Below are 23677 nucleotides of genomic sequence, written 5' to 3'. Positions count from 1 at the left end.
CATCTTTAGAGTAAAAATTAGTTGGCAAAGAAAGAAAAAAGTTTGCAACTGCTACCACCTTTTCTTATTTTATCTCCAATAAACTAGGAAAAATTTAGGAATTATTTATAAAAATATGGTGCTAATCATAGCCAAATACGGCAATAGTTGGATGCAATTTTTCTTTTAAAATCGGATTTTCGATCGATTTTCATAAAGTTCGGTGGAGAACAAGGCGGTCTCACGCGAACAGTTGAAAACAGCCGGCTAGTTCGATGGTATTAAAATGTCAGTTCTGTGTTTACATTCTCAGCAAACTTCCACATTTTTAAGTACGTTCTCTTTGTTTCATAAAGCTCGGAGGAGAACGAGGTGGCTTAATGAAAGTGGTCTCACGCGAACGGTTGAAAACAGCCGGCCAGGTTGGTGGTACTAAAATGTCAGTTCTGTGTTTACATTCTCAGCAAACTACCCCATTTTTTTGCACGTCCTCTTTGTTTGAGTTGCTATGTCTCTCATTTGACTGGCACGAGTACGCAAACGAGGGCAAGTGTCTTTGGTTGTGTTGAGAACAATTCCAATTTTTAAATGATATCTTGATAACAAATCAGCGATGACAACTTAAAAAATTACATAGAAATAGAACATTTTTTGAAATTTTCGATTTTGAAAAATGTGGGATTAGCCCCCCTCAAAAGAAAATCCTGGCTAAGTTCCTGGCTCCCATATAGACACATATCCAATAAAGTCTGCATTCACCTGACAAACTTTTATGATTGGTTAAAGAACACAAAATAAAATTATAATCAAATCAACTCTTTCACATAAATTTTTTCTTCATATTCCTAACATAAAAAAACAAAATCAAAATTCTAAGTTTGGTTAAGCACTTTCACTCTAGAGCTATTTAAATATGATAACAATTAAATATAAGCACCACAAAGTCTGCGTTCAGTAATTAAAAATAAACAAAAGAGTAACTTAATCACAAAATAAAAACATATTAACACATTCCTAATATTTGGTAGAATAGCCACGTTGTTTTAAAAATGCACTTAGTCTCTTTGGCATGTAGTCTACAAACTTCTCTGTTTCCTCAGATGTTATTTTTGCCCATTCTGCCTGCATGACACTTCGTAACATCTCCTTGTTAATTATAATGTGCTGGCGAATTTTGTTCTCCAATAGATCCCAAAGATGCTCAATGGGGTTGAGATCTGGTGATTGGGGTGGTGTTTTAAGCTGCTTTGGAGTGTTATTTAGAAGCCAAAGCCTAACAACCTCCGATTTATGCTTTGGATCGTTATCTTGTTGGAACTAAAATGTCGATGCTAACCCTAGTTTAGCAGCACTTCGTTTCAAATTTGTTTTCAAAATATTGAGATAACCCCATTTATCCGTTTTGGACTCAATAAATTCTAACCATAACTCCACCACCACCGTGCTTCACCGATCCAACTAAATTTTGTTTTTCCAGCTCAGTCCAGGACTTGCGCCACTCTATACAACAAAACTCAACTTTATTTAATTTTTTATGTTGTTTTTTAATCATTAAAAAAAGAAATTGTCACATGAACGCAGACTTTATGGACTATGTGTATGTTCGGCAGATTTTGCGTGATTTCCAATAATGTTGTCATTTGTCAAATGTAGTTCATACAGTTTGTTTCGAAAAATGTTCAAGCTATTCAAACCCTGGTTTGAGCATATTGCTCGAAATAGGATAGGATTGTTTAATAACCCATCTAAAAACATCCGGCGAGGTTCATCAAAAATGGTTCAGAATGCGTACTTATAGGATAAGTATAGGGTATTATACAGTCGGCACTTTTTTGCCTTTCCACTTTCAGAAATAACTCCATTGTGAATTTGTTTTATTGGAAATGTTCTTTGTGAATAATACTTCTAATATTACGCTCTATGACCAAATATCTATACTATGATGAAGAAATCGGATACAAAGCCTTGGTTTAATTCCACTATTAGGAATTTTATTCGTAACAGGAACCTAGCCTACTCCAGGTGGAGACGTTTTAAAACGCCTGAACTTCATGAGGAATCCCGCTCCGCAAGAAATAAAGTTAATGCACTCATTAGAGATCCAAAATTACGATATTATTCATCCAAATATTATTCGGCGTTAGACACGAAAGGCAAGTGGAGGGTTATAAACGATATCGGTATTGAAAAATCCAAGGCAATTTCTAATTTCCAAGAATTGAATGAAAAATTTGTTGTATTCCGACCTTAGATATAGACTCGACTTGTTACCAAGACACTAATAGGCTTCCGGAAAGCACAAATGTTGATTGCAGTTTTTAGTTTAGATGTGTATCGCACGACAAAGTTGTACATAGTCTTAGATCAGTCAAGTCAAATGCTATTGGTATTGATAACATTGATCCAAGAACATTAGAATATTAGTTCCTAACCTTCTGCCTTATTTTACTCATCTCTTTAAATCAATTCTAATCTCCAGTGCATATTCATTCATTCCGTTTGCAACACATCGACATATCCATTTCCGACCCTATAAAGTATTTATATTCCTGATCAGCGTAAAAATCTAAGACGATCTAGACATGTCCGTCCGTATGTCTTTAAATCAATTCTAATCTCCAGTGCATATTCATTCATTCCGTTTGCAACACATCGAAATATCCATTTCCGACCCTATAAAGTATTTATATTCCTGATCAGCGTAAAAATCTAAGACGATCTAGACATGTCCGTCCGTATGTCCGTCTGTCTGTTGAAATTACGCTACATTCTTTAAAAATAGAGATATTGAGCTGAAACTTTGCCCAGATCGGTCCAGATTTGGATATAGCTGCCATATAGACCGATCCTCCGATTTAGGGTCTTGGGCCCATAAAAGCCACATTTATTTAAAAATCTAAGACGATCTAGACATGTCCGTCTGTCTGTTGAAATTACGCTACAGTCTTTAAAAATAGAGATATTGAGCTGAAACTTTGCCCAGATCGGTCCAGATTTGGAAATAGCTGCCATATAGACCGATCTCTCGGTTTTAGGTTTTGGTGTCATAAAAAGCGCATTTATTGTCCAATGTCGCCGAAATTTGGGACAGTGAGTTGTGTTTGGCCCTTCGACAACCTTCTTCAATTTCACTCAGATTGGTCCAGATTTGGATATAGCAGCCATATAGACCGATGTCTCAATTTAATGTTTTGGGCCCATAAAAAGCGCATTTATTGTCCGATGTTGCCGAAAATTGGGACAGAGAGTTAAGTTAAGCCCTCCACATATTTCTGCAATTTGGTCTTGATCGATCAAGATTTGCATATAGCTTCCATATAGATCGATATCTCGATTTAAAGTCTTGGCCTCAAAAAGGGCGCATTTATAATCCGATGTAACTGAAATTAGACAAAGTGACTTATGTTAGGCTTGACATAAATAATGCAATTTTCACCGGATTTTGATGAAAGGTGGTTTACATATATACCCAAGGTGGTGGGTATCCAAAGTTCGGCACTGCCGAACTTAACGCCTTTTTACTTGTTTAAACTATTCTAAAGTTCTTTTTTAACTATTTCACAAAAATTCTAAAGTCTTTTTTAATTATTTTGATATTCGTTTATTCCTTTAAAAATTGTTTTATTATTTCTTAAGAAGGATATATGACTGTTCTTATAAGCCTGCACTATAACTATAAGATTTAATCTTGTTGTGTAGGTATTCATTAAATAAATGAAATAAATTGTAAAATAACAATTATAAAATTGCGTGCGCCAATCCTAAAACGTTTTATTTGACTGCTATGCCCGCACATGTTTTGCAAATTTTATTTGTAAATTTTACAGATATTTGCACTTTTTTCCTCGTATTGTTGTGACAGGTTGGCAAATGGCGATACAACCTCATGTCAAACCAATAGACTTGCTCTGAAAACTTTTTTTGCGTTTTATCTTTGCCCTTTACGACTTATCTATCCAGTGCTAAAATAAAACACAGCAAATATGTTCCTCCATATTTCCATTAGCCAATCGATATGTCCTTTAGCAGAATTACCTAAATGTTTCTTGAACGATTTGCTAGTAAGATACTTTCCCGCAATGGTTTGCGAATAGTGGGACTCACTACAGTCAGATTTAGCTCTTTTTGAATCATTTTTAAAGACGCAGTTGGGTGTGATTTGCTATATCACACAAAACCACGATCATCATGATGTTTAACGTTTGAACCCGAGGGTTTCCGACCTTTTTTAATGTGATGAGGATTTGCAATGATTAGTTCGAAGCATCCTACTACTTCCTTAAATCCTCTATAAATTTCTCATAGTTTTTGGGTTTGTTTTCGTAGTTTTGAGGTAATGCCAGCCTTTCCTTGGAACAGTGCTTTCTTTGTCCTACTATTACAGATATTACAGTTAAAAACCAGTAAGGAAAGGCAAAATCGGACGGTGCCGACTTTATGATACCCTACACCTACCCTATAAATGCAAAAGGTGGGCTATGTATAATTCTGACCCAATGGACCTCGGCGGATGTATTCAGATAGGTTATTAGATTATATAATAACTACGGTTGACAAATGAAAACAAATTACCCAAAATCTGACGAACATATACATGGGAGCTGTATCTAAATCTGAACCGATTTCGATCAAACATTATGAATATTGTGGAAGTCGTCGAGGAAAGCGTTGTACAAAATTTTGGGAAGATTGGTCAGTAAGTGCGCTTGCAGTGGGTCTGAACCAATTTCTATGAAATTCACCAGTTTATCGAGAGTTATAAGAAAATCCTTCCTGTCACATTTCGACAGGAAGGATGAACCGATTTCTATGAAATTCACCAATAATATTGGGTTGCCCAAAAAGTAATTGTCGGTAATATAGTAGTAATATAGTCGGCGTTGACAAATTTTTTCAACGGCTTGTGACTCTGTAATTGCATTCTTTCTTCTGTCAGTTATCAGCTGTTACTTTTAGCTTGCTTTAGAAAAAAAGTGCGCGAAATTTTGTTTACATTTGTTTGTTTGGCGTCAATTTTAATATGGGTACCACATGTATTGAAAGAAATTCATTTAACAAACCGAATCAACGCTTGTGATATGCACCTTAAACGCAATGAATTCGATGCGTTTTTAAAACGAATCATAACTGGAGATGAAAAATGGATTGTTTACAACAACGTTAGTCGAAAACGATCATGGTCCAAGCATGGTGAACAAGCTCAAACCACTTCAAAGGCTGATATCCACTGTTTGGTGGGATTGGAAGGGTGTGGTATATTTTGAGCTGCTTCCAAGGAACCAAACGATTAATTCCGATGTTTACTATCAACAATTGGACAAATTGAATACAGCCATCAAGGAAAAGCGACCAGAATTGGTCAATCGTAAAGGTGTCATATTCCACCAGGACAACGCTAGACCGCACACATCTTTGGTCACTCGCCAAAAAATGAGTGAGCTTGGCTGGGAACTTTTGATGCATCCACCATATAGCCCTGACCTTGCACCATCAGACTACCATTTACTTCGATCTTTGCAGAACTCCTTAAATGGTAAAACTTTCGGCAATGATGAGGCTATAAAATCGCACTTGGTTCAGTTTTTTGCAGATAAAGGCCAGAAGTTCTATGAGCGTGGAATACTAAATTTGCCAGGAAGATGGCAAAAGTTTATCGAACAAAATGGCAATTATATATTTGATTAAAGTTCATTCTAAGTTTTATTAAAAATGCATTTACAATACTTTCTTTAAAAAAATCCGCAATTACTTTTTGGGCAACCCAATATTAAGAGTCATAAGGAGTCTTTCTTGCTAAATTTCGAGAGAATCGGTTATTGCTGTATCCAAATATGAACCGATTTTTATGAAATTCACCAGTGGTATTGAGAATCAAGAGAAAATTGTTCCTACCGAATTTCAAGAAAATCGGTCAACAAATGACCATTTAATGCTATATTACTGCAAATCGGATGAACATATATATGGGAGCTATATTCAAATCTGAACCGATTTCTATGAAATTAACCGGTAATGTCGAGATAAGAAAACCCTTCTGCCAAATTTCGAAAGAATCGGTTAACAGATGACCATTTTATTGCAGTATTACTCCAAATCGGACGAATATATATATGGCAGCTTTATCCAAATCTGAACCAATTTTTTCCAATTCCAAAAGGCTTCGTCTCTAGGCCGAAAAGCATGCCCATACCAAATTTGTAGTTTGTACACAAGTTAACATGGACAGACGGAGAGACAGACGGACATAGCTAATCGAATCAGAAAGTGATTCTGAGTCGATCGGTGTACTTATTAATGGGTCTATCTCTCTTCCTCTTGGGTGTTACAAACAAATGCACTCGTTATAATACCCTGTACCACAGTAGTGGTGTAGGATACAATTAATGAATTAAAATGTATTATTATTGTATAATATGATTTGGTCGAAATGACTACATATGTTTGATTGAAAATGCAAAAAGTGTAACACTCTGAGAAGGTTAGGGGCGACATTTGTGAAATGTTGTCCCGTATAAATGCAACATTAGTGTAGCATTCTTTTCAAAATCGAAATCACCATTAATATGGATATTTGTAAGCCAACAAATTTGACTTTTCAAAATGTGAGGAAGTAGCACTTCTATTATTTTGAACACAGCTGTACATCGTCTGATAGCACCTTCATAAATGAGCATTATCCTGAAATAGGGCCCTGCTTGCGAATAGCAATACAAAAACTATGCCCAAAATTGTGAAACAGCAATTCATTGGTTTTGCATCACCATAATACAAAATACGATTCCACTTCAAAAGATCGGCTACTCACTATCCCTTTGCTACTCACAATGAGTCTATTAGCATGCGGTAAATATAGCTGCAGAAGGATCCAGACGCCTTAAAAAAAACATAACAATTTTAAAACGTGCCTCGAGTTGTCGACAACGTTCTGTTGTGTTCCCGTTATCTCAATTTGCTGTTGTATGATGTAAATATGCTTTAATTTTGATAAACCATTTCGTATCAGGCCAAAGTAAACTGTCTGTCCGCATATTTTTGCTTAGGTGGCAGCTCCTACGCCCCCATTGGCAATCTCATGTGAGAGAAAGAGAACTTTAGGCTGAAGACTCCATCACTCAGATATGAATATTAGAAAGTGGGTGGTATTCGACCAATGCCTTGGGGCATCGGTATGGGCTTTGTTATACTCACGGGATATTTGAACGAGATATGAGTCTACAACAAAGTTTCACAATGGAAGGCGTCCATACAATGGACTGAAAACAAACAGAGCTGAATGGCAATGAAACAGGGAACAATTGATTAGAATTCAATTGAAAGTTGAGTTTTAGTTCATACCCATCGAAGGCTTGTGTTTGCTGCGATTGTTTGGGTTTCTTCCTTTCATTATTTTGATTTTTCGATTATTGTTTTTTTTAGCAGTGGCGGTGAGTGACAAGGTGGCTGACTGGTTGGGTGGGGTCCGCCTTCCATTGTTCGACGACTCTGTATTGTTTGTTTGCAATACGTGGGGTTGTATAGAAACTTATTATCCCATCGTGCAATTGACAGGTGTATCTGTCAGAGTGGAAGCGGGTTATTCAGTCCTTTGTTGCGCCATTGCATTTGCGTAATAGCGTTCGAGTTCGTATGTCTGTCTGTCTGCATTTTCATTTTGAACCTCATCGTCGTCATCGCCGAGATGAAACCTTATTGTTGTGCGATGAAATCCGTATTTTATCCGATCAATCAAATACTGTGACTCCAAAGGGAATATACGATACCGAATACAAAAGGCTTTGGAGGGGTCAACTTGCTCCTGCTACACTCGAACATGTGTAGAAATGAGCATATGGGCAAATAGATGTTGGCGTGGGCGGTCAGTGTTAAGGATTCGCCAAGACCATCTTTAAATCGAATGTACCTCAATAGGAACAATGCCTTTTGCCTAACTGACAGCCCCTGGATGTACGTACATTCACTCTCATTAGTCCCATCCCATCTTATTCTGGCAACATGGATGTAACTATACAAGTCCGTTCTATTTACATTGATTTTATTAAGGCCACAAGAAGAGTAGCTAGTACAGTTGTAGTGTGTAATCGCCTCAAACATTTATGACATCCATTGTTCGGCCTTTTGTTCGAGTGTCGCGTTCACTTGGGCAGTCAATAACTTCTTGGGGCTCCATGACGTATGAAGACATTTTTGTGTATTGCAGATAAATGGAGCAATTACTTAAGGAACTCGAAGAGTAGGCAATTGCTCTTTTCATAACTTAGAGCAAATAGGCATCTTCCGTTTACATAGCTGACACATCCCTTTGGTAAAATATTAGCAATGTCCAACCACAACCACTCCAAAACAAATAAAAAAAAAACACTTCTGTGTCATACACAGAAGGCCATTGTACCAATTATCGTGATAAGAAAATAAATCAACCACTCATAGGTAATGTGTAGTCGCTTCATAACGTTTATCAAGTTTCAGCTAGAAATATTTGCACTTTCGGCTTGGTTTTAATGTTTTCGCAGTGCTTCAGATATTGCTAGCAAGAAAATATATTTCTAACAGACCAATGGATGTCTGTTTTCAAGTTTGTAATCTACTTTCATATTCACTAGCACTATGAACTCCAAGAAATCAAAATATATTTCCAATTTACCCTTACGAAATCAACAATATATTGGGTTTCCCCAAAAGTAATTGTTGGTAATATAGTTGTAATATAGTCGGCGTTGACAATTTTTTTCAACGGCTTGTGACTCTGTAATTGCATTCTTTCTTCTGTCAGTTATCAGCTGTTACTTTTAGCTTGCTTTAGAAAAAAAGTGCGCGAAATTTTGTTTACATTTGTTTGTTTGGCGTCAATTTTAATATGGGCACCACATGTATTGAAAGAAATTCATTTAACAAACCGAATCAACGCTTGTGATATGCACCTTAAACGCAATGAATTCGATCCGTTTTTAAAACGAATCATAACTGGAGATGAAAAATGGATTGTTTACAACAACGTTAGTCGAAAACGATCATGGTCCAAGCATGGTGAACCAGCTCAAACCACTTCAAAGGCTGATATCCACCAAAAGAAGGTTATGCTGTCTGTTTGGTGGGATTGGAAGGGTGTGGTATATTTTGAGCTGCTTCCAAGGAACCAAACGATTAATTCGGATGTTTACTGTCAACAATTGGACAAATTGAATACAGCCATCAAGGAGAAGCGACCAGAATTGGTCAATCGTAAAGGTGTCATATTCCACCAGGACAACGCTAGACCGCACACATCTTTGGTCACTCGCCAAAAACTGAGTGAGCTTGGCTGGGAACTTTTGATGCATCCACCATATAGCCATGACCTTGCACCATCAGACTACCATTTATTTCGATCTTTGCAGAACTCCTTAAATGGTGAAACTTTCGGCAATGATGAGGCTATAAAATCGCACTTGGTTCAGTTTTTTGCAGATAAAGGCCAGAAGTTCTATGAGCGTGGAATACTAAATTTGCCAGGAAGATGGCAAAAGGTTATCGAACAAAATGGCAATTATATATTTGATTAAAGTTCATTCTAAGTTTTATTAAAAATGCATTTACAATACTTTCTTTTAAAAAATCCGCAATTACTTTTTAGGAAACCCAATAGCTTAAAGTAATAAAATATAAACATAATTTTATTTGCAAAACGCATCTATGGTATATAGGTTTTTTTTTATTTCCTACAAGGATAACGGAAAAAATAAAACGTTCAAATTCATTAATTCTGCCAAATGTCAGAAATCTTTTTTTTTTCTTGTTCACCAAGAAAGTTGTAAAGAGTGATTTTTTAGCTATTATCTTTTTGGCAACACTGGTGTAAACAGCTCACGCATGTTTCGTGTTTTGTTTCACTGTCAAACATCTTCAGTTCGGTCTATAATTTAACCATGAATCGTCTTACAAGCTCTTTTTTGGCTCAATGTGTGCGCAAATAAGCAGAATTGTCAATTTTGTAGTGAAGATCAGTAAGAAGCATTGCAAGAGCTACCAATGCATCCAGAAAACGTCAAAGTTTGGTGTGGTCAATGGGCTGGTGGCATCATTGATCATCTTTACGGACAGTATAATTACCATAAGGGCAATAACAACCAGGACGGTAAGGTCACGAACAGCCTTGCAATGTAAGAAGGAGATTAACGCCTGAGAAGACGAGCCTATTACTGAAAGGAAGTAAGAAGGAGGTCAGTATAGCTATTGGTATCATGACGGGACACATACAGTGCCACATATAATTATTGGCACAACCATCAATTTTTAACTTGATCGCTATTTTTCAGCCCCGTCTCCCAGGCTATTCAAAAAAAAAATATTTTTATAAAAGAACCCATGTTGTTTCTTAAATAATGCAGAAATTTTTATTCCAAAATTTTTCTTTTTAACTTTTTTATATTTTATTTGAAAAAAATAACTCGATTTCATCGCACAAAAGTATTGGCACACTTACATGTTCTGCTATATTTTTTCCTAAATTTTGGCAGTTGGCAACTCTTTTTGCAAAAATATTGGTTCCTAAAATTGTCTACCGTGTTGTTTTGTTCTTTGCAATTGGTTCCTAAAATTATCTTCCGTGTTGTTTTACCGTTAATTTAAGTTTAAATGCTGAAAATACAAAAAAAGGCCCCAAAACAAAAAGAAACGTCTGTATCTGAGCGAAAATTTATAATGCACCTTCACAGCCAAGGAAAATAGTTTGCTGAGATCTGCCAAATGATGGACAGAAGCCGTTTCACAATTCGAAGCATCGACAACAGGTTTAAAGGGGAATCAAATTTACAAAACGCAAAACGCTCCGGGCGTCCCCAAATTTTAAGTGACCGGGAGCGTCAAAAGATGGTGCGATAAATTCAAAAGGACCCCAAAAAAACATCAACACAATTAACAGCTGAAGTTCAAGAGGAGACTGGAAAGAAAATGCATCCCATGACTATCAGAAGAGTGCTCCATAGGCCGATTACAGTGCCCGAGTTGCTAGACGGGCTCGATATAAAAAAAAAAAAACAAAATCTTGCACCTACAGTCAAACACGGTGGAGGAGGAGTTATGGTATGGGGTTGCATGTCGTCTGCGGGGGTCGGTGAGCTGGTCTTCATAGATGGCATTATGGACAAAACAGTATATTTAAATAATTTAAAGTAACATGTAAAAAAAAGCGAGGACAAACTGAATCAACGGAGGTTATTTACATTTCAACAGGACAATGACCCCCAAACATTTTGCTCATGATGTGCGTATGTGGCTAATAATGAATGTCACACATGTCCTGCCACATTCTCCGCAAATTCCAGACCACAACCCCATTGAGCATTTGTGGGAGGAACTGGATAGACGTGTAAACAGCCGACCCATTTCCAATAAGTCCGAATTTCAGCTGGCACTTATGGAAGAACGGCAAAACATAGGAAAGAAAACTACTAAAAAATTAGTGAATTCCATGCCAAACCGTTTGGACGCAGTGATCAAGCAGGAGGGCTTGTCAACAAAGTATTAATTAGACTAAAATTTGTAGATATTTAAGATATAAATATAAGTGTGCCAATACTTTTGTGCGATGAAATCGCGTTATTTTTTGTTAAATAAAATATAAAAAAATTTTAGCATTAGTTAAGTAACAACATGGGTTCTTTCGGAAAAATATTTTTTGGAGTAGACTGGGAGACGGGGCTGAAAAATAGCGGTCAAGTTAAAAATTGATGGTTGTGCCAATGCTTATGGCACAACCATTTAGGACTACGAGCTCACTTATGTAAAATCGGTGCGGCAAGTGATAGCATGTGTAGGGCATGCGGGCAAGATGATTAGACGTTGGAGCATTTCCTTTGTGATTGCCCGGCTTTCTCGTCATACAGATACCAACATAGGGGGTGGCATGGAAAACAATTAAGGATTTTGTAAGTAGCACCGAATTCCTAACATAGATTTTCTTTTTCTAGGTTACTTTTTTTGTATTTAGAACCCACAACAAGCCGATTACTGGCTTAGGTGTATGTCCATAGTGGCATGAGGCGGATAAATATCTGCACCCTCTTTTCAACCTTCTTCATTCTCAAGTTTTTTGCCGGTTAGGCCGAGTATCACTAAATTCCACTATTATTTTTTTTTGTTTCTCTTTCAAGACGAGCTCAATGATCAGAGATTTTCTTTGCAAATGGAAAAGGAAAGTCAGAGATCCCAACACACATCAACCACTATGAGACGCGTTTCGTCTTTGATTAGAAGACTTTTCAACCATATTATGTGTGATGGCTTCAAAGGCCGTACGTTGGTATGTTGCATTTGTATCGTATTTATTGCGAGAACGCCTCTATGATACAAACACCACATTAACCACGCTCGACAATACTGTCTATTAGCTGTTCTTTTCCCAATGCATGTGTTTTCGTGTAGTGACAATTGTCTGCGACAATTGCACTTCTTCGATGCTGCACATGATTCTGTGCATTTGTTGGAAGTTGTTTTGATGGCTTCGAACGTATTAAGGGTCTCAAGAAGTCAAATCGAGGTATCGATTTATATGGTGCCTATGTCTATTTGCGGACCTAACTGGCTGACTTTCGGTGTGAGTGTTGGATTGCAAACTATACTGAGTATAAGTCAAGTGGTAGTTGTCAAAACGATCAATTCCACAAAAGTGTGGCCAGAATAAAAACCACAGGTGCAAATAGCTCCCTTTATTTGCGACTGAATACGGTAATCTAGGCAAACTATCCCTACCAAAAGCGGCACTAAATACGAACCATAGATTGATATATGTAGCCCCGATATATAAATGAATAGTCCAATTGAAAATTCGGTATGAATTTTTGCCATTATGTATACGCAACAAGTACGGTACAGAAAGGCCTAGAAGATCCATATTTCGATTTGATTTGTGAGCTCCTAGGAGATCAAATTTTAACCGAATTACCGCAAATTTGGTGTGCATAGAAATTTTTTATCAATTAATAGGCTTGTTTTTTTTACCCAAATAACCTGATTTTCTCGCTTTTTTTGTTTACTTGATATTAGATTTTTTCGGATGAATGTTAGTGCTGTCTATAAGTGAGCGAATCAGATAGCTTATTAAATTAAACCGACCAAATATTCACAATAAAATTGTATTAACATTTGATCATAGATTCTTGATCCATTCATTGGATTAAGCAAACATCGAAGACGAAACAAGGCTCGTGAAAGCATAATCCAAATCCAAATATAAACCGATCGGAACCATATGTCAAGGGTTCGTATGTCAAGAAGCCCAACGGACTTCTTATAAATCCAACAAAGTCAAAGTGCCTTGTAATTGGTAGGAATCGGGTGACAATGCCGCCCAATCTTGATGTGGCAATTGCTGGAGCCCTAATTGAGATTGTTTCATCTGCAAGAAATCTGGGGTTGGAGTTTGATGACAGACTTTCATGGAAGAATCATGTCAGTACGACAGTGGCCAGGATCTACGGCGTTTTACGAAACGTTTATATGAGTCGACAGTATACCCCTTTGCCAATAAGAATGCTTTTGGCTAGGATATTTATTTTGCCGAAATTATTATATATTATATATTATATTATATTATATATTATATTTTACGGTTGTGAAGTAACTCATAGGAATAAATTGTAAGTGGCATTTAACGATGTCGTTAGATACAATTTTGGTTGCGTAGAAGAGACCGGGTATCTGACTTTGCCAGACAAGTATATGGTGTCTCATTTAACTCGTTCTTTAAGATAGCTCGTTGCAAATGATCCACAAGATAATTTCTACCAATGAACTGTCATATTTGGCTGCTGTATTGCGTTTGCCAACTCTACAAGAGGTAAACAAGTAATATAAATACGTCATCAATATCGTGTATCTGAACAACAGTTCTTTGTTAATGCTATACGTCTCTGGAATAATCTTCCCAATAGTATTTAAATTATAAGTAATGAACGACAGTTCAAATATTCGATTTATAATCATTTTAATTAATTATTGGTTTTGTTTTTTTTATAACTATTTATTAATTTATTTTATCAGTAACTTTGATTAAATTGTTAAATGTTCCTTAAAGTTTCTTTTTCTCCTTTTTTGAAATTTTTCAACCCATTATTTTTCCTTAATTATTGTATTCGTAACTTTGCTTAAATTGTTGAATATATTTTATCAATTATTTTTCTATATAAAATGAACTTATTGTATTTATCAATTTACCAATCCATGCTTTATGTAAGACATTGTCTTTTGTGTGGGTTTTATCATAATAAAATACAAATACAAATAGCTCACTGTATCAAATTTCAGCGAAATCGGATACTAAATGCGCCTTTTATTGACCAAAGACCTTAAATCGGTAGATCGGTCTATATGGCAGTTATATCCAATTATAACCCGATCTGAACCACATGAGGCACGGTTGTCGAAAAGCCTAACATAAGCGAATGTGCCAAATTTCAGCGAAAACGAATAATAAACGTTGGTTTTATGGGCCCTAAGACTAAAATCGAGAGATTGGTATAAATGGCAGCTATATCGAAATGCATACCGATCGGAACCATATAGGGCTCGTATGTCAAGAAGCCTAACATAGCTCACTGTGTCAAATTTCATCAAAATCGGGTAATAAATGCCCTTTTATGGACCTAAGATCTTAAATCGGGAGATCGGTCTATATGACAGCTATATCTAATTATAGCCACATCTAAACCAAATGGGGCACGGATGTTGAAAAGCCTAACATAAGCGACTGTTCAAAATATCAGCGAAATGCGACATTTATGGGCCCAAAACCTTTAATCAATAGAACGGTCTAAATGGCCGCTATATCCGCCCATTTGGGCCACACTCACCACGAATGTTGAAAGCCGCTAATCGGATAATAATTGCGGCTTCTAGAGACCCACAAAGGCAAGTGGAAGTTCCATTTTATGTGGGAGCTATATTCAAATAGAAGTAAGTGTGCAAATTCGTTCGACCTCTATCGTAATTTCCACAGACGGATGGACAGGCATGGCTAGATATGAGCGCGTACATAACACAACAAACCATACGAAAATCGAGGGGTTAAGTTGCCCCGGGCTACTTTTATTCATTTTTCAAATGGTTTGTTGCGTTATGTTGGCTAAATTAGGTTATAGACCGATTTGGACCATACCATTCGAAAATCGATAAACGTACCTCGCGGTAGAAATTTTGTAGTTCGTAACATGCAAAAACTAATCCATGTTCAACTTAAAAAATAAATTGCCAATACTTTGCCGACAATTTGTTAATTTCTTTTTAATTTTTAATTAATTTAATTTAACATTTATTAATTATTTCATATTTTTTTCACGTTGCAGGTGCTGAGTGGAAGCTTCTTACGGAAGACGAAAAACGTCCATTTATCGATGAGGCCAAACGGCTGCGGTATGACACGTCGGACATGAAAAAGAATTTAAATAACTAATGACAACCTATTTCGAATTTCAGAGCTATGCACATGAAGGAGCATCCGGATTATAAATACCGACCCAGAAGGAAACCAAAGGCTCTTCGAAGGGATGGATACCCATATCCAATGCCATACCCTTCGGTACCAGTGGAGGCGCTTCGAGCGGGTAAGCTAAAATCAGTTCCTTTAGCCCTAAGGGACACTGACGCCAAACAAAGTGATGTCACCGAATTGGCCAGACACGCTGCAGCTTCTGTCTGATAAGCGTATAGAGCACCATTCCAAAAGAAAATTGGACACTATGATTGAAAAATAGTTTATTGTCACGAAATAAAATGGGGCGGGGGGGGGGACAAACACTTGTATGTATGGTTGATTGTAAAAAGTCAAACTCAGCACTTTTGCAACATCGGCAACAACTTTCTTGTGAAGCGCTCCGAGTGGGGTTGTTTAATTAGCATTTCTATGTTCACCCATGATGGTAGTGAGGGTTGTGATGGAACATTGAAAAAATTCTGACTTGTCTTGCCATTGTTGGAGATTTTCTCAATATGTCCACTTGCTTGTGCGAGGAGTCAACAGCTCAACAACAAGACATGTATGTGTTTGAATATGAAATGGCGGGTTGGTAATAATTGATGGCTGGTTGGGATTTGGACAAAAGTGTATCTAAACAAAGGTTTTAGACAGATCAGAGATGCCTTCACATCGAAAGAGCTGAATCACAATCACAATTAGATGAGGTCAGCGTTTTGCCAGCCAAAATGCTTACGAGTGTCTGCTTACGCTTACGCCAGTCCATTGTCCATGTAATTGTTGTCTGAAGAACCAATTTGCTGACACAATAATTCGTTTGCGGTCCACTCCCCCAGATCTGTGCGATATCATCTATTGAACCAACTCCTTCTTTCTCTTCTTGCAGGTATTACCCCGAGTTACTTTGCGCCGGGACCAGCAGCCGCAGCAGCTTATCACTTGGGCAGTCATCTGACGCAAACGAATCCGCCAACATCCCAGGTGAGTGAGAGTAGAAATAGTTAAAAGGGTTACGTACCAATTAACTCAAGTACCCTCCAGAATAGGAAGGCACTCGCTGAATGGTTGGTGGTGGAGTGGGCATGTTCGCTTATCAAAGAGGAAACGTGTAATTGCTTGCTTCTTAGTACTCTCGAGCATTGTGTGAATGATGACAGCGAGCAGAACGGTAGCAAAGCAAAGGAATGCAACAACTGCCACAACACTACGCATCACGCAATACTTGCCCACTGATCGCCACAACTCATTGTCGATGTGGTTTTTCGGCTTCCTCCACTCTCTGACAAACATACGTACGAGCGTTGCTGAGCGCTGAGCTCGACGCACCTGCAAATTATTCCGCTGCTTGTTTAATAACATAATTTCCCACTCCTCTTGTAAACACCCACTTTAAGTGCTGGCGGTGGCAGTCGTCGCTGTGGCCTAAACACGTTTTAAGTCACGGCTTCTTATCCTTCGAGTGCTGGCCGATCGACTGCTTTTCCGCGAGTCATCCTTGCTTCGCGGCTGCTAACAAGAGTGTTTAGCTACTCATTGAGCTGTGTAACACCTTGTAATTTTCCAATTATAACCATTTAAACAGCTCTCACGTATGGATGGATATGTGGATGTGTGTGTGTGTGTGTACAAACAGGAGGAGCAAACATGTGTACAAACAAACAAGCAAATGAGAGATATTCAAGTGTGCTTGCATTCATTGCAGGCTGTAGATGCATGCATTTACATTAAATGACTGCCATCCACTGACTGTCATATATGTGACAGAAGCACTCAAGCTTGAAGGCCCTACATCCCTTTAATCAATGTGAAGGAGTCGTTGCCGCTCTTTGTCACAATGCTTAGGCGACAGTTTGGTATCCATGCACCAGCTGCCTTTCAAAGAGAACGAAGCGAGCATTCATGACCAAGCCGTGAAAAATTAACTGAGATGGAGCACTCAAAAAGCCCAAGTCGAAAGGCACTCCTTACGGAATGGCATGAAAGCATCTCACGCCGCATACATGGAGGAGTAATTAAAGCTCCTAGGCACTACACAAACTCCCTTTCAAACAACACCACCTATGTGGTTAGACTACGAAATATTTTCAGCTGGTTGGCGCAACTGCCTCGAAACATTATTTAGAGCATCATATTGCAATAGTAATCAGAAAAGGCACCAGAGTTTGTAAACTGCTCCGTCCTTCGATGGCACGGTGGCACACACCTTTCGCGATTTAATGGTGCCTTCGGGCAATCCTCCCACTAACTCACTGCTTCACCTGCACCTCCAAGTAATAGCCTTGTTAGCATAGTGCAACCCATTCATTAGCAAGCTATTAAAACCCATGACTGTTGCTCGGCTCTGTCGGCCAAGTGGTATTCAGGACCACAGCAACATCTTCATAAGGGGGAGGATACGCGAAGTTGATGAACGTCGCCACTATTAAGGGCGATGAGTATGTGTGGAAAGCTGTAATTTGGTCTTCTAGGCGTGTGAATCGACTTGCAAATAAGACACCAGAAATGTCGCTACCTATATGCTAGGGCGGCAATCCCCCTCTCCGGCTTGATGATGCCTCGTTAAATATGCACCAATCCAGGGCCACGTCGATTATTATTCGTTTATCATAACAATTAATTGATTACTACAATCACAATATTTGTTGTAACAATTCCCAATTCCCAATCTGTTTCGAATTGTAAATGCGGATAAAAACAACAGTGAAATGGAGGATTAAGTGTGAGTCAAACATTCATTCCTCGTTAGCATGCCTCGTTCGCGGCACATTGAGCGAGTTGGGCGGATGTTGTGTCGATGCGAGTGCAAACACAGATGAAACCGGAGAAGATGATGATGTGTTAACAATGTAATTATAGCCTCAACACCCCTTGTCCTGGCGAGAGTAGCGCAACTGCATTCTGGGTATACTCTTGTATCCATTCATTCCCTGCTTGTGCCGCTCAATTCAATGGGAACGTTTGCGGAGAAGCCACCCTCTACCCAAAGCAGCCGGGCTGGCTGCAAGGATGATGACGATGATGACTGTGTTGTTGTAGCAGACGCTAAATAATAGGGGGAACAAACGCTTTAAATAAATGCGATTACAGTGCAATAAAATTGTATTCGTATTCGTATTTGTTTGTGTTTGTGTTTGTATTTGTATTTGTTTTCATTGTCGTGCTGTTTGTGTTAGAAAACCTGCTACGATTCGATTGTTTGCTTTCCCACTTGAGTTTTTAATTGCGGCCAAAGGATTCAATCCTGGCAATGTTTAATGTTTACTGATTGTGTGTAACGGAGCAGGGCGGGGTGGGGCGGGTAATTGCGAGTGCGAATGCTAAGAGGCTAAGGGTGACTGCCAGGCAGAAGAAACAGTTTCCAAATCCCATTAAGTAGAGTGTCATCAGGCACAATTAGAAAACGTGTTTGTCCAACCGCCAATGCCATCGTCCTTCATTGTTAATTTGAAAACCCCCAAAAGTGTAAAACGATACTTTTGTCCGTCTGTATGCCGTCCGCATGCAAATTGTTTGTATTGTCATTGTCAATGTCATTGATTTTTAATTCAGTTTCATTCACTTTCAGAGCTCCATATCGGCCCAAATGGAGGTGCCGAAATTCGCCTTGGATCGCAACTCATATCTTACTTCAGCAGCTTCGGCCGGGTCGCTGTACGAATCATCGAAGGCAGCACAAGCTAGCGCCGCATACAGCGCATATCTGGACCCGAGTGTCCTTACAAAGGCTTACTTCGACTCCAAGATGTATCAGGATCGGGCGGCCAACTATGCCTTTGACATATCGAAAATATATGGGGCACAGCAGCACAATCCAACAGCTGTAGCTGCTGCGGCCGCCCATCAACACCACCACCAGCAGCAGCAGCATCTTTTAAACGGCTTGGGCATACCCAGTCCCCACAACAACAATGCCTCATCAAACAGCAACACGAATATAGACGATCGGGACAACTCTCCTCCGCACTTGGAGACCGGCGGCAATAGTAGCGGTGGTCCAATTGGAGGGATAGCTGATTCCAAGTCGCACCTCCATTCTCCCAACGACAGCCAATTAGAATACTCACAATACGCCCAATACAATCAGGGTGCGGGCAACTTTAACAACAACGCACTCTCTGCAACAGCGCCTCCCGCGAACAGCTCATCGGTGTCATCGGCAAGTAGCGGTGATTTTCGCCGGCCGCTTACAGTTATATTTTGACCACCATCTGAAGAATGTGAGGAGCTCAATCTGTCCATAACACATTAAATGCCGCTGCAAACACTTCGAGAACACTCACAACAACAACAACAACAACAAGCTAGTACAAAGCCCCAAAACAAACGTTTGCGGTAAATAAATTCTTCGTTTTATCCCATTTACCCACATGTGGAAGATCTAACACCTACCATCGCTCTATCTCTGTACATCGAGAGAAAAGAACATTGAAAAGCTACAACGACCGCTGGAAGCCAACACGGATGCCGGTGCAAACAAAAATTAATTACACCCCACACACGAGTCGTATAGAAATTTCTGTATTATTTGAAATTTGTGACTTAACTCATTTTACAAGGCATACGAACATTTTTACACGCACACACACATACGCCAGCACACAGTGTACTAATTAAATATAGCGTAGACTCCTAGACAATTTATAGCATTATTAACTTATTTGTATGTAGGTGTATATAGGCATACAAAACGACACTGGAACCGATATTTTCATTGTTACCACCTCCTCCTCCTCCTCCCCCTCTACTTTTCCTCCTCACCCAAAAAAAACAAAACACAAAAGTGTATAAAATAAAGTAAACCGATTTTCATTTCATACTTTTCAAAATTTCAAATACAATTCGGCTCAAATTCAACTCGGTACAGTTATGTTGCAGGCTGCAGCAATTTGAAATTTCTTCGAAACTACGGAAACACGAGGTGTATTTTAGGCACATAGTCTACTATAGTTGTCTCACAAATTCGAACTCTCACAACTTTGAATAGTTTAGAGATTAAAACAGCAACAAACAAACAGGACGATGGCATCGGTTACCGATGAATTCTATTCGAAACTTCGCTTTTGCTCGTGATGGAAAACGAAGAAATAGTTTGTTGATTTATTTATTTTATAAAACAATATAATAACTATAAAATATGCACATATTCGGTCCATTCATTTCCACCAAAAGGCACTTTGCACAAATAGCCTGCCACTCAGAGATGGTCTGTTGGAAACTCCGACGTATATGACATACATATCCTAGCCATCAAAGACTGGTTTTTGACAGAATGAAAAATAATTAGGAAATCTTACAACCAGTTTCAACTTTTGTGAATTTTTGAATATGGCAACACTGGTGCATAGGTTAGAACGTGCTCCTATAACAGGAAACGTCTAACTTCCAATCCTGGCGCGAACACCAACAAGCTTTTTTTATTGTTATTCTCCCTCAACAATACATACTGGCGGCATTTGTGAATATCTCAACGTGGTCAAACTGCTCCGGAAGGCAGAGCGCTGACTATAAATACATTTAAAATAAAACCTTTTTTATCAAATTAAAAATTTTGAAAAATTTATACGGGCGCTATAGCAACAACACCGTTGGCTTCTTTCACTTCACTTTAAACAATATGCATATTGTTTAACCCACTAATGCATAAAGCTCCCTAGCAAAGTTTTTTTTTAATTTTTATTTTTTTTAGAATATCTTAATTTTTAAAAAATACCGAAGCCTATTGAAATCGGAAAATATTCGTCCCATTGGCAGCAATAATGCATTAAACCGATTCTCTCGACAATTTTTTTATTACTTAAAATTACTGGAGAATTTCAGAGAAATCGGTTCAGATTTAGACTTTCGCATTTATTATAGAGTAATAAATGCAAGCGCATTTATTAAGCAATCTTCCCAAAATTCTATACAACGCTTTCCTTCGCGGCTTCCACAATATATATAAAGTGTGCTCGAAATCGGTTCAAATTTAGATATAGCTCCCATATATAGGTTAATCCGATTTTGTGAAATGTTGCAATAAAGTGTTCATATGCTAACTATTGAGCAGCAGGTGGACTTTTGAAGCGCCGTCCACCAGACCACAGCACCATATAGCATTATAGGTCTGACAACTGCAGTATATACCCAATGCATGATTTAAAGTTCAATTTCCTGTCCAGCAAAACACCGAGGTATTTTGCGTTCTCTGTAAACGAAACATTCTCTCCTCCCAATGAGACAGGTGACACTGTTGCACGTACAGCCTAGACTGTTGGGAAACTTCCCCTTAACGCAATCGCAATGTCAACAGCATTCGCGACCACTTTTACGCCTTTTTCTTCCAGAGACAATAATATATTGTTAATGGCTTTATTCCAAAGTAGAGGACACAAGTAATAGCATAACTAGTGCTCTAATAGCAACAAAATTAACTACTAATATTCAGCAGACAGTGTTTGCTATTTTCAGGAATCTTTTTTCTATGAGTGTTTCTGTGAATGCAGTTCGTTGCATTCACGGTAACTGCTTTCTCAAAAAAAATAAGGACCAATTATTGTCATTAGCACGAAGGCCCGCTGCTCCCTAAACCAGAGTATGATGGCAACTGACTGGAGAGAAAAACATACTTGAGAACTTCCCCCTCCAGATTTGTTCCCTCTCGACTCCCTCTCCGCTCAACTCACCGCTCGGGAGTTTTTCCAAATAATTAAGTTTTTCTGGCGCACCCTGTACAATAGTTGTTGTTGTTGTAGCAGTGTGTTGTACACTGAGACGGCAGCCCTTGCCGATGAAGGCTTTCATCGGGTCAATCCGGTACATACAATGAATGGTCTTTTTCAAATACACATGAGCTATATCAAGTAATTGACCAATATCGACCGTACTTGCCATGGTTGTAAGGAGTCGTAGAAAAGCCTTCGAAAATTTCAGGCAAAATGAGTAAAAATTGCGCCCTCCAGAGACTCAAAAAGTCAAACTGGGAAATCGGTTTATATGGCAGTTACATCACGTTCAATACAGGTTTAGACCATACTTGGAACAGTTGTTGGAAGTCATACCAAAACGACATATGCAAAATGTCAACCATATTGGATATGAATTGCGCCCTTTAGAAGCCCAAGAAGTCTAATCGGATGATGATTTATATAGCGGCTATATCAGGTTATGGACTGATTTAGACCATACTTGGCACAATTGTTGGAAGTAATACCAAAATACCTACACGTGAAATTTCAGCCAAATCGAATAAGAATTGCGCCCTATAGAAGCTCTAGAAGTCAAGACACAAGCTTTTCTACTTCGGAAGTTAGCGTGCTTTCGACAGACGAACGGAAGGACGGACAAACATGGGTAGATCGACTTAAAATGTCATGACGATCAAGAATATTTATACTTTATAGGGCCTTAGACGCATATTTTGAGGTGTTACAAACGCATATTTTGAGGTGTTACCGTCCTATAGAGGACGGTATAATATAAGTCGTGCCATAGTTGTCATCTACATACTTTCTAGTGATATATAACAACAGTAAATTTATGTATTACATGTATTGGGAATGTAAGCCCAATAGAAAAATATTTATCTGGAATATGTTATAACAAGATCGATGCAGAAGAAGCGGCCAAGCCATTGATATACATAATTTAATCATAAATGTGATAAGAATTAAGTCCGAAACAGGATGAGCGCGTTAAGCTTTGTTTTTGAGCGTCACGTTGCAAAAATGCAACTCTGCACATAAATCCCACAAAGAAAATTTTAAAAAATATCAACCTTGACGATTGAAAGTGAGCGTCATTCTGTGCTACCACACGTCATTCTGTGCTACCACAGCGATGTCCAGCCCCTTACGGTAGCGTTGATAGAAAGCCACACGTATTCTCATTCTCTTTGGCTCAGTCGCTGTGGAGACAGCAACGAATGAACATGCGCAAGGGTATAAGCATCGTTTTTCTGTTTTTATTAAAAAAATATTTTGTTTGATTTAACGTTTGGAAGGCATAAAAAAGTATTTTAGTTTTCTTATTTTATGTTTATTTTTGCAAAACATTAATCATTCAGCCCAAAAAAAAGTTGTTTTACATACTGAGAGAACAAAAAATACTTATAGACCATATTTCACACATACAGTCACATTTTCATTTTAGACAACGCTTGTCTATGCACATATTGAAAAGTTATTCTATGGCGAGCGAAGTTTGACTGGATAACAAGTCTTTAGCTTTGTGTGTGTTGTTGATGTTAGATGTCTTTTTGAAGAGATGTTGGCTTTT

General features: G+C 38.3%; 1 protein-coding gene across 4 annotated transcripts in view; it reads left to right on the top strand.

The window, feature by feature from the left end:
- The window catches only part of LOC106096205 (transcription factor Sox-1), a 78524-nt gene extending 58284 nt beyond the window's left edge, over positions 1 to 20240 (top strand). For all 4 annotated transcript variants that reach the window (XM_059361333.1, XM_013263846.2, XM_059361334.1 and 1 more), the window contains exons 4-7: positions 15297 to 15363; positions 15427 to 15554; positions 16311 to 16405; positions 18990 to 20240. In XM_059361333.1, coding sequence (XP_059217316.1) covers positions 15297 to 15363; positions 15427 to 15554; positions 16311 to 16405; positions 18990 to 19625 — 926 coding nt within the window. In that variant the 3' untranslated portion in view covers positions 19626 to 20240. The remainder of the gene's footprint in view (positions 1 to 15296; positions 15364 to 15426; positions 15555 to 16310; positions 16406 to 18989) is intronic.
- The last annotated feature ends 3437 nt before the right edge of the window (positions 20241 to 23677 follow it).

This window comes from Stomoxys calcitrans, chromosome 1, assembly GCF_963082655.1.
Source record: "Stomoxys calcitrans chromosome 1, idStoCalc2.1, whole genome shotgun sequence".
Lineage (NCBI taxonomy): Eukaryota > Metazoa > Arthropoda > Insecta > Diptera > Muscidae > Stomoxys > Stomoxys calcitrans.
This window is presented reverse-complemented; position numbering and strand designations above follow the sequence as displayed.